Source organism: Thunnus thynnus, chromosome 15, assembly GCF_963924715.1.
Source record: "Thunnus thynnus chromosome 15, fThuThy2.1, whole genome shotgun sequence".
Classification (NCBI taxonomy): Eukaryota; Metazoa; Chordata; class Actinopteri; order Scombriformes; family Scombridae; genus Thunnus; species Thunnus thynnus.
In genome coordinates this window covers 249421-265868 of record NC_089531.1, presented here as the reverse complement: position 1 = coordinate 265868, position 16448 = coordinate 249421, and the positions used below count along the sequence as shown (strand labels likewise).

The following is a 16448-nucleotide window of genomic DNA, read 5'->3' as shown; positions in this document are numbered from 1 at the left end:
CAACACACTGCATCTGACCTGGGTCACCTGACAACACCTGAGCCAATCGGCTCACAGTCTGGGTCACCTGACAACACAGTCTAAGTTACAGTATCAAGAGAAGAGTCAATCCATAAGTGATCAATAACAGCAGATCCATCAGACACACCTGTCCTGTCAGGTAAACTCTCAGGCTCTGATACTGCTCGACCAGTAAAACAAGCTGACCCCGTCTGAACCAGGAACCCAGGTCCGGACTGGCTCTAGTAGTGGTTGTGGTACTGTTTGTAGTGCTTGTAGTACTGGCTGTAATGGTTGCAGCGCTCGTAGTACTGGCTGTAATGGTTGCAGCGCTCGTAGTACTGGCTGTAATGGTTGCAGTGCTCGTAGTACTGGCTGTAATGGTTGCAGTGCTTGTAGTACTGGCTGTAATGGTTGCAGTGCTTGTAGTAATGGCTGTAATGGTTGTAGCGCTCGTAGTACTGGCTGTAATGGTTGCAGCGCTCGTAGTACTGGCTGTAATGGTTGTAGCGCTCGTAGTACTGGCTGTAATGGTTGCAGCGCTCGTAGTACTGGCTGTAATGGTTGCAGCGCTCGTAGTACTGGCTGTAATGGTTGCAGCGCTCGTAGTACTGGCTGTAATGGTTGCAGCGCTCGTAGTACTGGCTGTAATGGTTGCAGCGCTCGTAGTACTGGCTGTAATGGTTGCAGCGCTCGTAGTACTGGCTGTAATGGTTGCAGCGCTCGTAGTACTGGCTGTAATGGTTGCAGCGCTCGTAGTACTGGCTGTAATGGTTGCAGCGCTCGTAGTACTGGCTGTAATGGTTGCAGCGCTCGTAGTACTGGTCTGACTGTGTGTCTCTGTGTTCAGGAGGTCTTTGAGGAGAATGTCTGTTGCCAACTCTCTCGATTCCCACGACAGGTACTACCAGCAGTAGTAGTAATACTAGTAGAAGTACTAGCAGTAGTAGTGCTACCAGTCGCAGTAGCAGAAGTAGCAGTGCTTGCAGTAGCAGTACAAACAGTGTCAGTACTTGCAGTACTGCAATGGTAGTAATACCTGACCTTGGTGTGTACTCGTTTCTCTGTAAGATACTTTAACGTTCCGAACTCTACGTGGCCAAACCACATGATGAACGGGAGCTGTGAGGACTACAGGTGAGGCCCGGGGCTGATGGGTAATGTAGTCTCATACAACATGAACACTTCTTACTGACCAAATCCGGCAGTACGTGAGAAACGCAGCCCTCCTGTTCATTTGAATGGGTCGGTGTTTTTATGCTGCTGGAGGGGGGACCGCATAGGGCTCAGCAAAAAAACACAATTCAACTCAACTTTTGCTGAAACGCAACACGACGTCATGCTGCATCGGCCAATCACATACATGCAAGCGTGCATTCCTGTTGGATTACTTTGTAACGTGAAAGACACATTTGACTGTTTACCTCGTGATCATTGCAATGAACGATAAAACACTTGCTGCTGTGAAACTTACCAGAGTTGTAAAATCCTGTCTGTGAGTTTTACAAACCGCTGCACGGAGCTTTGGCTCCTCATTAATCCATAAATGCAAGTAAAGACACAAGCAACGAAGATCAGGTCCAAGCAGATTGTGAGTATTTGGATGCTTGTTTCTTATTCAGTTGACAAGAAGCAAAACTCTTGATTTTCTGAAAATAATTCATCTCAGTCATCACTATATGCTGATGCTCTGCTGAGATATGTAAATCTACTTTCAGAAACATTTGATGGAATTTACGACCTTCAGTGAAGACGTGTGTCACATGACTACATTTATTGCTATTTTGATAAAAATTGATTGGCTTGTATAATTAAAACGGTATCAGAATTTCTTCAACAACTTAAGAACAGTGAAGTCTGTAGATGATCCTGACTAAGTTTTGGGACACTTGGCCCAGCAGTTCTTGACGAGAGGTCAAAAATAGGACTTTGAGAAAATTGAGGAAAAAATTGCAAAATTTGACATTTTTAGATCAGAAGACCTGATGCAGATAATGTTGAGAGATTAAAATGATTAAAGAATTTTGACTCCAGACCAAGCTGTTGTTGAGATCATTGCAAAAACATAAATTTGATTATTACAGCGTCACCTTGAGGTGATGAGTAGTGGCTGCAATTTACAGCCAACCTGCCAATGTTGATGACTTTTGATTTTACAGTTTTTGCTGCACAAACTTTGACCTCAGTGAGCACTTGAAAACATACCAAATGCGTGACTTGCTACATGGTTGTAAAGAAGGACTTGGCCACCTGGGGATTCAAACCCTGGACCTTTGTGTATCAGGGAAGGTGACTTACTGACTGCACCACTGAGCAGATGTGGTTTCCACACACCTTCTCACAACTTGAAGCAATGACTTCACATGTGCAAAACTGGGATATTTGTTTCTGTTTAAACTTAAAACACTTACAGCAGTCAAAATGTTGGTGATAAAATTCAGAAAAAAAATCACACTTCATTCTGCTGGTCTCAGATGTATTCATAGCCGGAGGCACATGGGGGCATTGGGCAGCAATGCCTGTCCAATTGGGCTTTTGTGCCCCCCCAAAATTCAGATTGACAGCTTGCCCGCCCTGTCAGATTCATGAAAACTTCCTCTCTTACTGTACGTGACTGACGTTACACTGTCAGAAGGTGGTTTCATGTAGCTAGCAGCTAGATGAAAGTTGGAAACTAATCAGTCTCTCTAATCATCTATCACCTATCTAGCTTTTTAAAAAACAAGAACTAATTTACACTTTGGATTACAATGACATAATGAACCAACTCAAAGCCCAGAAGACTCCACCTTGTGTAGGAGAAGCAGCTGTTTTTATTCTGTGGCATGTTGGGACTGCGGTTTGAGTTCTGAACTCTAACATATTCATTGTTCAATTTGTGTTTGTAGCTTCTCTTGTAATGAGGGTTTTGCAGTGTTGGATTAGTTATTATCATGTTATTCCCTCATATTGATCCAACCATTTATCTGACCGATTCATTTACAATACCAAAAAAAAAAAAACACCCAATCTATGATCATGTAAAAAGAAGTGCCTACCTGTGAAAACCCTGTGCCTCCTTGCTCATAATTGTCTGGTGAAATAGTAAATGTTGAGCATACAGTACAAATTACAACAAGAACCTGAATATCACTGCGGATTCAACATATGACCAATTTGAATTCTATTTTTTGTCTGCTTTTATTTCTGAAAAGATACTCTTTCTGGCTTGGCTGAGATATGCTGTGTGCCAAATTTGACACTAATTGCTTAAAATTTGGGAGTAGCGAAAAAAACAGATCTAGACAAAATTCAAAATGGCAGAAAATCTATCCAGGTGCCGATGGGCGTGGCTTATATGGATAGACTTGCCTGGGCCCACAGAATCCGGGAAATTTGTTTCTGAGACTTACAGTTCAAAAGTATCAGGCCAAAATGTAAAGTTTGCCACCGTCTGGCTCATTGGTATCATTTTTTTTTGCCGAGTAGTGAGTGAGATTTCCATCCAACTGTAGCTGTTACAGTTTCTGAGCCCCAGATACTTTTAGGGCAGAATATTAATAATAACCCTAACTGATACAATAGGACGCCATAGTGCCGGATTGCCGGATTTGGTCAGAGTGCAGCCTTTGAGGCTCATGTGTCAGAGTTCAGGTGCGTCACCTGCAGGTAGCAGCCGGTTTGGACTCAAAGGTCCTGACGTCTTTCTGTTCTTCAGCCAGGACTTCATCCCAGACTTCCCCTTTGAACCCGACGCCTTCGATGAGGAGCTGCTGAGGTAAACAGACAGACAGACAGTTATAGTTCTGAGTGTCACAGAGATCTAAAGTGTCGTATGGTTCCTTGTTTTTGTTTCCAGACTCAGACAGTCATAGTAGCTCCACCCACTCACACCGTAGCCCCGCCCCCCATACATATGCGAGTTTCATACCAACCACCTCATTATTTATTTTTTATTTCTGTCTTTAGTAACATTGTTATTATTATTATTATTATTATTATTATTATTATTATTATTATTATTATTATTATTATTATTATTATTATCATCATCATTGTTATTATTGAACCATCAGACACTTTTCCATCTCAAGGTGTTTCTCAACACAGAGTTCAGACTCCTGAGGACACAGAACCAGGAGCAAAAGAACACAGGTTGAGAAAGGCCACAGAACATCCCCCATTTCTCTCCCACCATCCTTTGCTGCATCCTCACTGAGGCCTCATGGGAAACGTGTTTAACTTCCAGCAGGTTTTCTTTCAGTTTTCTTCTTCTGTGGTGTCTACCGTCCAGCCGTCAGTGCCTTACATTCTCCGCAGGTACAACCGGCTGACAGCAGCCCGGTCGTCACGGTGACGCGACACACACATTAACCCCTCCCGCAGGTGCAGAGGTTGTTGTTGTGACGGTGCGTAATGGTTGTCATGGTGATATGCAGGTACAGTCGGGGGATGGACCGGCAGGATTACTACAGCCGCTCCCGGTCAGCTGACCAGCGGGCAATGGTGGACCGACCTGTCTGCACACGCTCACACTCCATCGACCGCGGTGACTCCGCCCACCTGAGGGCCAGACGCTCCGCCCCCCCGTCACCTGCCCCCACCAGGTGACCCACAGCCTGCTGTGGCCACACCCACAGACCCTTTCATTTAACTCCGCCTCCTCTGCGTTCTGATTGCCTCATGATGACATCACACTGCTGACCCTCTTTGGTTCTCAGTCACATGGTTTCTGTTTGTTTACAGCATGTTGTCATCATCACCTATCATTTCCATGGAGACAGCTGAGCTTTGATTGGTGGAAGACTGGTGATCATGTTTTTGTTTGAAGCAATTCACAGCTTCCTGTTTTGTTTCTCTGTGCCTGTAACCATGGAGACCAGTGAGCACTGCATGTATTGATTGATTGATCAGTGGTGCCTTTTAGCCTTTAGCTTGTTTGTTAGGTAACATAGCCTAGAGCATAATCTAACATTTCTAATCAGCACGACCCCTCCGACCTTTGGCCTTTGACCTCTAACCCCTGACCTCTGACCTTGGAGCACCTGTCAGGTTGGTAGTTTGACTCTGGTGTCTGTCTGACAGGATGAACCCTCGAGGCGGATCCACCACGACGAGTCCAACAGGAACGCCGATCTGCAGCCGCCGAGGACGCCAGCTGCCCATCGTCCCGCCCAAAGGAGCTCCAGACAGAAGTACGTCTGTCCGCTACACACCTGTCTGTGACACACCTGTCTGCAACACACCTGTCTGCTACACACCTGTCTGTGACACACCTGTCTACTACACACCTGTCTGTGACACACCTGTCTACTACACACCTGTCTGTGACACACCTGTCTACTACACACCTGTCTGTGACACACCTGTCTACTACACACCTGTCTGCAACACACCTGTCTGCTACACACCTGTCTGTGACACACCTGTCTACTACACACCTGTCTGCTACACACCTGTCTACTACACACCTGTCTGTGACACACCTGTCTGTGACACACCTGTCTACTACACACCTGTCTGTGACACACCTGTCTACTACACACCTGTCTGTGACACACCTGTCTGTGACACACCTGTCTGCTACACACCTGTCTACTACACACCTGTCTGTGACACACCTGTCTGTGACACACCTGTCTGTGACACACCTGTCTACTACACACCTGTCTGTGACACACCTGTCTGTGACACACCTGTCTACTACACACCTGTCTGCTACACACCTGTCTACTACACACCTGTCTGTGACACACCTGTCTGCAACACACCTGTCTGCTACACACCTGTCTGCTACACACCTGTCTACTACACACCTGTCTGTGACACACCTGTCTGTGACACACCTGTCTGTGACACACCTGTCTACTACACACCTGTCTACTACACACCTGTCTGCTACACACCTGTCTGTGACACACCTGTCTACTACACACCTGTCTACTACACACCTGTCTGCTACACACCTGTCTGCTACACACCTTTCTGTGACACACCTGTCTGTGACACACCTGTCTGTGACACACCTGTCTACTACACACCTGTCTGTGACACACCTGTCTGCTACACACATGTCTGCTACACACCTGTCTGTGACACACCTGTCTGTGACACACCTGTCTGTGACACACCTGTCTGCTACACACCTTTCTGTGACACACATGTCTGCTACACACCTTTCTGTGACACACCTGTCTGCTACACACCTGTCTGCTACACACCTGTCTGTGACACACCTGTCTGTGACACACCTGTCTACTACACACCTGTCTACTACACACCTGTCTGTGACACACCTGTCTGTGACACACCTGTCTGCTATACACCTGTCTGTGACACACCTGTCTGCTACACACCTGTCTGCTACACACCTGTCTGTTACACACCTGTCTGTGACACACCTGTCTGCTACACACCTGTCTGCGACACACCTGTCTGCGACACACCTGTCTGCTACACACCTGTCTGCGACACACCTGTCTGCTACACACCTGTCTGCGACACACCTGTCTGCGACACACCTGTCTGTGACACACCTGTCTGTGACACACCTGTCTACTACACACCTGTCTGCGACACACCTGTCTGCTACACACCTGTCTGCGACACACCTGTCTGCTACACACCTGTCTGCTACACACCTGTCTGTGACACACCACCAGTCAGGTGTCTTTACAGTCAGGTGTGTTACCAGTCAGGGGTATCAACTGCAGACCTCAGTCATTGGCTGTCTGCTAAACCAATCAAATCAGCTGACTTCACCTATTTTAGAAGACAGGTGTATTTCATCAGGTCACCTTGTTTGCTTCGGGTTCAGGTTTCTGCTCACCTTGTTGCTCTTTTCAGTTTTTATGTGTCCTCAGTATTTCCTTGAATTCCTGAGAGTCACAACAAACAGTAGAAGTAAAAAACTAGCCGTCTGATTGGTTAGCTGTTCAGGTCATATCATCACCTCATTTCATCTGTTTTCATTCATCTGTCTGATCATAATTTCATTTTTGTCTTTTTCCAAAATCTTCTTCTGTCCATCAGTTTTGGTCACACCAACCACTGAAGCGTCAACTGCAACCATAGCCCCTCCCACTCTACAGGCCCCACCCCATGTCCTCAAACAGGTCCCTCCTCCTGTCAATCATCAACAGCCTCCTCTTATACGAATCCAAGCCCCGCCTCCCTCTGGACCTGCCCAACCCCACCCACCTCCTGCACCTGCCCAAGTCCCGCCCCCAGTTCCTGCCCAAGTCCCTCCCCCAGCTCCTGCACCTGCCCAAGTCCCTCCCCCAGCTCCTGCACCTGCTCAAGTTCCTCCCCCAGCTCCTGCACCTTCTCAAGTCCCTCCCCCAGCTCCCGCACCTGCCCAAGTCCCTCCCCCAGCTCCTTCACCTTCCCAAGTCCCTCCCCCAGCTCCTGCACCTTCCCAGATCCCTCCCCCACCTCCTGCACCTTCCCAAATCCCTCCCCCTGCCCAAGCTCCACCCCCAGATCCTGAACCAGCCAAAGCCCCACCCGAAGCGCCTGAACCTGCCCAAGCCCCGCCCCCAGCTCCTGTAGTCCAGCCTCAGCCACCTCCTGAACTGGCCCTGTCCCCTGCACCAAGCCCCGCCCCCTCACCAGACCCGCCCCCGGAGACTCCAGGTGTGTACATCACAGGTTTGATGTGTCTATGCCCAGTTTCCCCTCAGGGATTAATGAAGTATTTCTGATTCTGATTCTGAAACAAGTCAGTGTAGACCAGAGATTCTCATCATTCATTCATTCATTCATGTGTTACATCATGCTGATGTCATCACTTCACACCTGTCAGAGCCAGAGAGACGCTCAGCGACACCTGGAGGGACCAGAAAAGGTAAGTCAAAGTCTCAGGTGCATCAGGGTCTGATGATGTGTTCAGGTGATCCTGTAAACTGATTAGCTGTTGTTCAGGTGCTCTCAGGTGACTCAGTTTAATGCTGCAATATGATTGGTTTGATATGTGAGGTCACAAATTCAGAAGGATCACCTGATCATCTCTCTCTCTGTGCCATGACGCAGAGGTCACATGGGAGGACCAGCAGAAGAAAACAGCCAATGGTATGGTACCACCTGTTAGCCACACCCACCTGCAGACAGGTAGCTCCTCCCCCTGTAGAACATGAAGTCACATGACCATTAGAGGAAGTTAGATTAGGTTTTCTTCTCCCAGTGTGAGTGATGTTCGTAGATCCATCCATCATCAATTACTGTACCAATGCTGGCTTTATACACTGAATATACATCAACACATAATAATAATAATATAATAACTTTATTTCACTTTTATTAACATAGTTACAAAGAAGAACATGACAAAAGTAAAAAGTAAAAACTAATTTAGTAAAAAGTCAAACTGTACAAAGATCATGTAAGGATGAAACATAGACTGAAAGAAATAAAGCATGAAGCATCAGACTTGTTGTAGCAGCCAGTGGCGTCGCCCCCTGCTGGCCGTTATGAAGCACACGCTGCATCAGACTTGTTGTAGCAGCCAGTGGCGTCGCCCCCTGCTGGCCGTTATGAAGCACACGCTGCATCAGACTTGTTGTAGCAGCCAGTGGCGTCGCCCCCTGCTGGCCGTTATGAAGCACACGCTGCATCAGACTTGTTGTAGCAGCCAGTGGCGTCGCCCCCTGCTGGCCGTTATGAAGCACACGCTGCATCAGACTTGTTGTAGCAGCCAGTGGCGTCGCCCCCTGCTGGCCGTTAGACAGAACGCAGGTTTAAGTCACTTCCTCATCGGCTTCACTCTTCAGACCCGGAGCTTCCTGCTCGGGATGAAATGAAAAATAACTTTAGTTTTGTCAGCGTGAATCCTTCAGAGCAAAAGCTTCTCACACTTTTTTCTTCTATATGTGGAGAAATTATTCTTTTATTTTAGAACTACAGTTCCCATAATGTTTTCGGGGATGTAAACAGGAAATATAACATGAATCAGCCAGCAGCTCCTGTCTGCAGTGATGTACAGACAACTGATACTGAAGAACACTTCATATAAAAACTTTTCCTCTGGATGTGAGCAGCAGCTGAACAGGATTCAGTTATGACATCACCACCCATCGCAGTGACATCACTGTATTGGGTGCCTAAACTATGACATCATCGACTATATTCACTGAAACCTGTGACATCACTGTGTTGTGATAAACTAACCCCTCCCTCTCTGTCTCCACAGGTGTGATGAAGGATCCATCAAAGGTGAGCAGAGTTGACATTTATGTCATACATGATGTCATAAGTGATGTCATATGTGATGTCATACACCTGGTCTCACCTGTCCTCTGTGTCTCCAGATGAAGGACAGCCTGTCATTTAAATCCTCAGACAGTGACATCAGCGACATGTCGGCCATGTCCAACGCCTCTGACACCCGATCTGTCCGCAGAATCAGGTGAGAAGCTTGTTTCCATGACAACCTCTCTGAACGAAACATAACAAGTGTGTTTAGTCGTTTGAGATCATCATCATCATCATCGTCATAGTTACTGTCACAGATTCTCTGAGCTTCAACAAATGTTTGTTTATGTCATCGCTTCATGTTTACATTAGCATGCTATTGTATTAGCATGTTAGCATTAGTTACTCTTCATTCTGTCTGCATGCTGCTGTGCTCTCCTCTTATTGGCTGACACAGTCGGGCAGAGGCTCTGGAGGGCCAATCGGTGGAGTTGGGGGCGGGGTCAGAGGGAACACAGGAAGTAGCGTTGGCGGTTGAGGGCGGAGCCATGCTGCAGAAGAGTGAATCAGTGGAGGAAGGAGAGGAAGAGGAGTCTGAGCCTGCAAAGTAAGAGACCGACCAATGAAATGCTCTGACTGGAGTCAGAGAGCAGGTCGTCATACTTACAGTAGTTACTGTCAGTCACCTCCTCCAGGTCACTGACAGGTGTTTGTGTATAAGCCCCACCCCCTCCTCCAGGTGATTGACCAGTCTAAGCCCCACCCCCTCCTCCAGGTGACTGACAGGTGTTTGTGTGTAAGTCCCGCCCCCTCAGGTGACAGACAGGTGTGGACGTGTCTCTCCTCCTGCAGGGCAGCGGCGGCGCCCGGAGCTCCGCTCCAGAAGTCTTCGAGTGTTGGCGGTGAGATCTGCTCGTTGGGACGGAACGATGACGACGATGACGACAAGAAACGACGCTCGAGTTTCGGAGCTCGGATGATGGGAATGGTTGGACTGGGAAAGAAGAGCCAGAGCGCCTCCCAGCTCAACCCCGAGGGTCAGTCCCAGTCTTGCCAATAAATAACCAGTAACAACCAGTAACAACCAGTAACAACCAGTGACAGTTCTTCTCTCTGTCTGCCTCCCTCCGTCCTTCCAGAGGAGGAGAAGAAGAAGAAGGTGGTGAGACTTCCCGTCCAGAGGAGTGTTGAAACCGGATTGGCCGTCGAGTTTAAATCTCGTTTCACCCGACAACCGAGCCGCGACCCCGACGCCGAGGATCCGAAGCCTGGAGCGTAAAGATGACTCCTCCTTCTAATCTGTCACTCCTCCTTCTAATCTGTCACTCCTCCTTCTAATCTGTTACTCCTCCTTCTAATCTGTCACTCCTCTTTTTAATCTGTTACTCCTCCTTCTAATATGTCACTCCTCCTTCTAATCTGTTACTCCTCCTTCTAATCTGTTACTCCTCTTTCTAATCTGTCACTCCTCCTTCTAATCTGTCACTCCTCCTTCTAATCTGTCACTCCTCCTTCTAATCTGTTACTCCTCCTTCTAATCTGTCACTCCTCTTTTTAATGTTACTCCTCCTTCTAATCTGTCACTCCTCCTTCTAATCTGTCACTCCTCCTTCTAATCTGTTACTCCTCCTTCTAATCTGTCACTCCTCCTTCTAATCTGTCACTCCTCCTTCTAATCTGTTACTCCTCTTTTTAATCTGTTACTCCTCCTTCTAATCTGTCACTCCTCCTTCTAATCTGTTACTCCTCTTTTTAATCTGTTACTCCTCCTTCTAATCTGTTACTCCTCCTTCTAATCTGTCACTCCTCCTTCTAATCTGTTACTCCTCCTTCTAATCTGTCACTCCTCCTTCTAATCTGTCACTCCTCCTTCTAATCTGTTACTCCTCTTTTTAATCTGTTACTCCTCCTTCTTATCTGTCCCTCCTCCTTCTAATCTGTCCCTCCTCCTTCTAATCTGTTACTCCTCCTTCTAATCTGTCATTCCTCTTTTTAATCTGTTACTCCTCTTTTTAATCTGTTACTCCTCCTTCTAATCTGTCCCTCCTCCTTCTAATCTGTTACTCCTCCTTCTAATCTGTTACTCCTCCTTCTAATCTGTCATTCCTCTTTTTAATCTGTTACTCCTCTTTCTAATCTGTTACTCCTCTTTTTAATCTGTTACTCCTCTTTCTAATCTGTTACTCCTCTTTTTAATCTGTCACTCCTCTTTCTAATCTGTTACTCCTCTTTCTAATCTGTCACTCCTGTTTTTAATCTGTTACTCCTCCTTCTAATCTGTCACTCCTCCTTCTAATCTGTCCCTCCTCCTTCTAATCTGTCCCTCCTCCTTCTAATCTGTCACTCCTCCTTCTAATCTGTTACTCCTCCTTCTAATCTGTCATTCCTCTTTTTAATCTGTTACTCCTCCTTCTAATCTGTTACTCCTCTTTCTAATCTGTTACTCCTCTTTCTAATCTGTCACTCCTCTTTTTAATCTGTTACTCCTCTTTTTAATCTATTACTCCTCTTTCTAATCTGTCACTCCTCTTTCTAATCTGTCACTCCTCCTTCTAATCTGTTACTCCTCCTTCTAATCTGTCACTCCTCTTTTTAATCTGTTACTCCTCTTTTTAATCTGTTACTCCTCTTTCTAATCTGTTACTCCTCTTTTTAATCTGTCACTCCTCTTTTTAATCTGTTACTCCTCTTTTTAATCTGTTACTCCTCTTTCTAATCTGTTATTCCTCTTTTTAATCTGTTACTCCTCTTTTTAATCTGTTACTCCTCTTTTTAATCTGTTACTCCTCCTTCTAATCTGTCACTCCTCTTTTTAATCTGTTACTCCTCCTTCTAATCTGTTACTCCTCCTTCTAATCTGTTACTCCTCCTTCTAATCTGTTACTCCTCTTTTTAATCTGTTACTCCTCTTTTTAATCTGTTACTCCTCCTTCTAATCTCTCACTCCTCTTTTTAATCTGTTACTCCTCCTTCTAATCTGTCACTCCTCCTTCTAATCTGTTACTCCTCCTTCTAATCTGTTACTCCTCTTTTTAATCTGTTACTCCTCTTTTTAATCTGTCACTCCTCCTTCTAATCTGTTACTCCTCCTTCTAATCTGTTACTCCTCCTTCTAATCTGTTACTCCTCTTTTTAATCTGTTACTCCTCCTTCTAATCTGTTACTCCTCCTTCTAATCTGTCACTCCTCCTTCTAATCTGTTACTCCTCCTTCTAATCTGTCACTCCTCCTTCTAATCTGTCACTCCTCCTTCTAATCTGTTACTCCTCTTTTTAATCTGTTACTCCTCCTTCTAATCTGTCCCTCCTCCTTCTAATCTGTCCCTCCTCCTTCTAATCTGTTACTCCTCCTTCTAATATGTCATTCCTCTTTTTAATCTGTTACTCCTCTTTTTAATCTGTTACTCCTCCTTCTAATCTGTCCCTCCTCCTTCTAATCTGTCCCTCCTCCTTCTAATCTGTTACTCCTCCTTCTAATCTGTCCCTCCTCCTTCTAATCTGTCACTCCTCCTTCTAATCTGTTACTCCTCCTTCTAATCTGTCATTCCTCTTTTTAATCTGTTACTCCTCTTTCTAATCTGTTACTCCTCTTTTTAATCTGTTACTCCTCTTTCTAATCTGTTACTCCTCTTTTTAATCTGTCACTCCTCTTTCTAATCTGTTACTCCTCTTTCTAATCTGTCACTCCTGTTTTTAATCTGTTACTCCTCCTTCTAATCTGTCACTCCTCCTTCTAATCTGTCACTCCTCCTTCTAATCTGTTACTCCTCCTTCTAATCTGTCATTCCTCTTTTTAATCTGTTACTCCTCCTTCTAATCTGTTACTCCTCTTTCTAATCTGTTACTCCTCTTTCTAATCTGTCACTCCTCTTTTTAATCTGTTACTCCTCTTTTTAATCTATTACTCCTCTTTCTAATCTGTCACTCCTCTTTCTAATCTGTCACTCCTCCTTCTAATCTGTTACTCCTCCTTCTAATCTGTCACTCCTCTTTTTAATCTGTTACTCCTCTTTTTAATCTGTTACTCCTCTTTCTAATCTGTTACTCCTCTTTTTAATCTGTCACTCCTCTTTTTAATCTGTTACTCCTCTTTTTAATCTGTTACTCCTCTTTCTAATTTGTTATTCCTCTTTTTAATCTGTTACTCCTCTTTTTAATCTGTTACTCCTCTTTTTAATCTGTTACTCCTCCTTCTAATCTGTCACTCCTCTTTTTAATCTGTTACTCCTCCTTCTAATCTGTCACTCCTCCTTCTAATCTGTTACTCCTCTTTTTAATCTGTTACTCCTCTTTTTAATCTGTTACTCCTCCTTCTAATCTGTCACTCCTCTTTTTAATCTGTTACTCCTCCTTCTAATCTGTCACTCCTCCTTCTAATCTGTTACTCCTCCTTCTAATCTGTTACTCCTCTTTTTAATCTGTTACTCCTCTTTTTAATCTGTCACTCCTCCTTCTAATCTGTTACTCCTCCTTCTAATCTGTTACTCCTCCTTCTAATCTGTTACTCCTCTTTTTAATCTGTTACTCCTCTTTTTAATCTGTTACTCCTCCTTCTAATCTCTCACTCCTCTTTTTAATCTGTTACTCCTCCTTCTAATCTGTCACTCCTCCTTCTAATCTGTTACTCCTCCTTCTAATCTGTTACTCCTCTTTTTAATCTGTTACTCCTCTTTTTAATCTGTCACTCCTCCTTCTAATCTGTTACTCCTCCTTCTAATCTGTTACTCCTCCTTCTAATCTGTTACTCCTCTTTTTAATCTGTTACTCCTCTTTTTAATCTGTCACTCCTCTTTTTAATCTGTTACTCCTTCTAATCTGTTACTCCTCTTTTTAATCTGTTACTCCTCTTTTTAATCTGTCACTCCTCTTTTTAATCTGTTACTCCTTCTAATCTGTTACTCCTCTTTTTAATCTGTCACTCCTCTTTTTAATCTGTTACTCCTCTTTCTAATCTGTTACTCCTCTTTTTAATCTGTTACTCCTCTTTTTAATCTGTTACTCCTCTTTCTAATCTGTTACTCCTCTTTTTAATCTGTTACTCCTCTTTTTAATCTGTTACTCCTCCTTCTAATCTGTCACTCCTCCTTCTAATCTGTTACTCCTCCTTCTAATCTGTTACTCCTCTTTTTAATCTGTTACTCCTCTTTTTAATCTGTCACTCCTCCTTCTAATCTGTTACTCCTCCTTCTAATCTGTTACTCCTCCTTCTAATCTGTTACTCCTCTTTTTAATCTGTTACTCCTCTTTTTAATCTGTTACTCCTCCTTCTAATCTCTCACTCCTCTTTTTAATCTGTTACTCCTCCTTCTAATCTGTCACTCCTCCTTCTAATCTGTTACTCCTCCTTCTAATCTGTTACTCCTCTTTTTAATCTGTTACTCCTCTTTTTAATCTGTCACTCCTCCTTCTAATCTGTTACTCCTCCTTCTAATCTGTTACTCCTCCTTCTAATCTGTTACTCCTCTTTTTAATCTGTTACTCCTCTTTTTAATCTGTCACTCCTCTTTTTAATCTGTTACTCCTTCTAATCTGTTACTCCTCTTTTTAATCTGTCACTCCTCTTTTTAATCTGTTACTCGTCTTTCTAATCTGTTACTCCTCTTTTTAATCTGTTACTCCTCTTTTTAATCTGTTACTCCTCTTTCTAATCTGTTACTCCTCTTTTTAATCTGTTACTCCTCTTTTTAATCTGTTACTCCTCCTTCTAATCTGTCACTCCTCTTTTTAATCTGTTACTCCTCCTTCTAATCTGTCCCTCCTCCTTCTAATCTGTTACTCCTCCTTCTAATCTGTCACTCCTCTTTCTAATCTGTTACTCCTCTTTTTAATCTGTTACTCCTCTTTTTAATCTGTTACTCCTCCTTCTAATCTGTCACTCCTCTTTTTAATCTGTTACTCCTCCTTCTAATCTGTCACTCCTCTTTTTAATCTGTTACTCCTCCTTCTAATCTGTCACTCCTCCTTCTAATCTGTTACTCCTCCTTCTAATCTGTCACTCCTCCTTCTAATCTGTTACTCCTCCTTCTAATCTGTCACTCCTCTTTCTAATCTGTTACTCCTCTTTTTAATCTGTTACTCCTCTTTTTAATCTGTTACTCCTCCTTCTAATCTGTCACTCCTCTTTTTAATCTGTTACTCCTCTTTTTAATCTGTCACTCCTCCTTCTAATCTGTTACTCCTCCTTCTAATCTGTTACTCCTCTTTTTAATCTGTTACTCCTCTTTTTAACCTGTTACTCCTCCTTCTAATCTCTCACTCCTCTTTTTAATCTGTTACTCCTCCTTCTAATCTGTCACTCCTCCTTCTAATCTGTTACTCCTCCTTCTAATCTGTTACTCCTCTTTTTAATCTGTTACTCCTCTTTTTAATCTGTCACTCCTCCTTCTAATCTGTTACTCCTCCTTCTAATCTGTTACTCCTCCTTCTAATCTGTTACTCCTCTTTTTAATCTGTTACTCCTCTTTTTAATCTGTCACTCCTCCTTCTAATCTGTTACTCCTCCTTCTAATCTGTTACTCCTCTTTTTAATCTGTTACTCCTCTTTTTAATCTGTTACTCCTCCTTCTAATCTCTCACTCCTCTTTTTAATCTGTTACTCCTCCTTCTAATCTGTCACTCCTCCTTCTAATCTGTTACTCCTCCTTCTAATCTGTTACTCCTCTTTTTAATCTGTTACTCCTCTTTTTAATCTGTCACTCCTCCTTCTAATCTGTTACTCCTCCTTCTAATCTGTTACTCCTCCTTCTAATCTGTTACTCCTCTTTTTAATCTGTTACTCCTCTTTTTAATCTGTCACTCCTCTTTTTAATCTGTTACTCCTTCTAATCTGTTACTCCTCTTTTTAATCTGTCACTCCTCTTTTTAATCTGTTACTCCTCTTTCTAATCTGTTACTCCTCTTTTTAATCTGTTACTCCTCTTTTTAATCTGTTACTCCTCTTTCTAATCTGTTACTCCTCTTTTTAATCTGTTACTCCTCTTTTTAATCTGTTACTCCTCCTTCTAATCTGTCACTCCTCTTTTTAATCTGTTACTCCTCCTTCTAATCTGTTACTCCTCTTTTTAATCTGTTACTCCTCCTTCTAATCTGTCACTCCTCTTTTTAATCTGTTACTCCTCCTTCTAATCTGTCACTCCTCCTTTTAATCTGTTACTCCTCCTTCTAATCTGTCACTCCTCTTTTTAATCTGTTACTCCTCCTTCTAATCTGTCACTCCTCCTTCTAATCTGTCACTCCTCCTTCTAATCTGTTACTCCTCTTTCTAATCTGTTACTCCTCTTT

General features: G+C 43.8%; 1 protein-coding gene across 5 annotated transcripts in view; it reads left to right on the top strand.

The window, feature by feature from the left end:
- The window catches only part of rims2b (regulating synaptic membrane exocytosis 2b), a 79117-nt gene that overhangs the window by 59766 nt on the left and 2903 nt on the right, over nt 1-16448 (top strand). For 2 of the 5 annotated variants that reach the window (XM_067611795.1, XM_067611794.1), the window contains 10 exons: nt 4419-4586; nt 5065-5174; nt 7012-7614; nt 7784-7825; nt 8011-8088; nt 9167-9189; nt 9285-9382; nt 9626-9775; nt 10021-10205; nt 10308-10443. In XM_067611795.1, the coding sequence (XP_067467896.1) occupies nt 4419-4586; nt 5065-5174; nt 7012-7614; nt 7784-7825; nt 8011-8088; nt 9167-9189; nt 9285-9382; nt 9626-9775; nt 10021-10205; nt 10308-10443 (1593 nt within the window). Of the gene's footprint in view, nt 1-850; nt 902-1071; nt 1138-3697; nt 3758-4418; nt 4587-5064; nt 5175-7011; nt 7615-7783; nt 7826-8010; nt 8089-9166; nt 9190-9284; nt 9383-9625; nt 9776-10020; nt 10206-10307; nt 10444-16448 lie in introns of all 5 variants that reach the window. The other 3 variants (XM_067611797.1, XM_067611796.1, XM_067611793.1) reach the window with 2 other exon arrangements.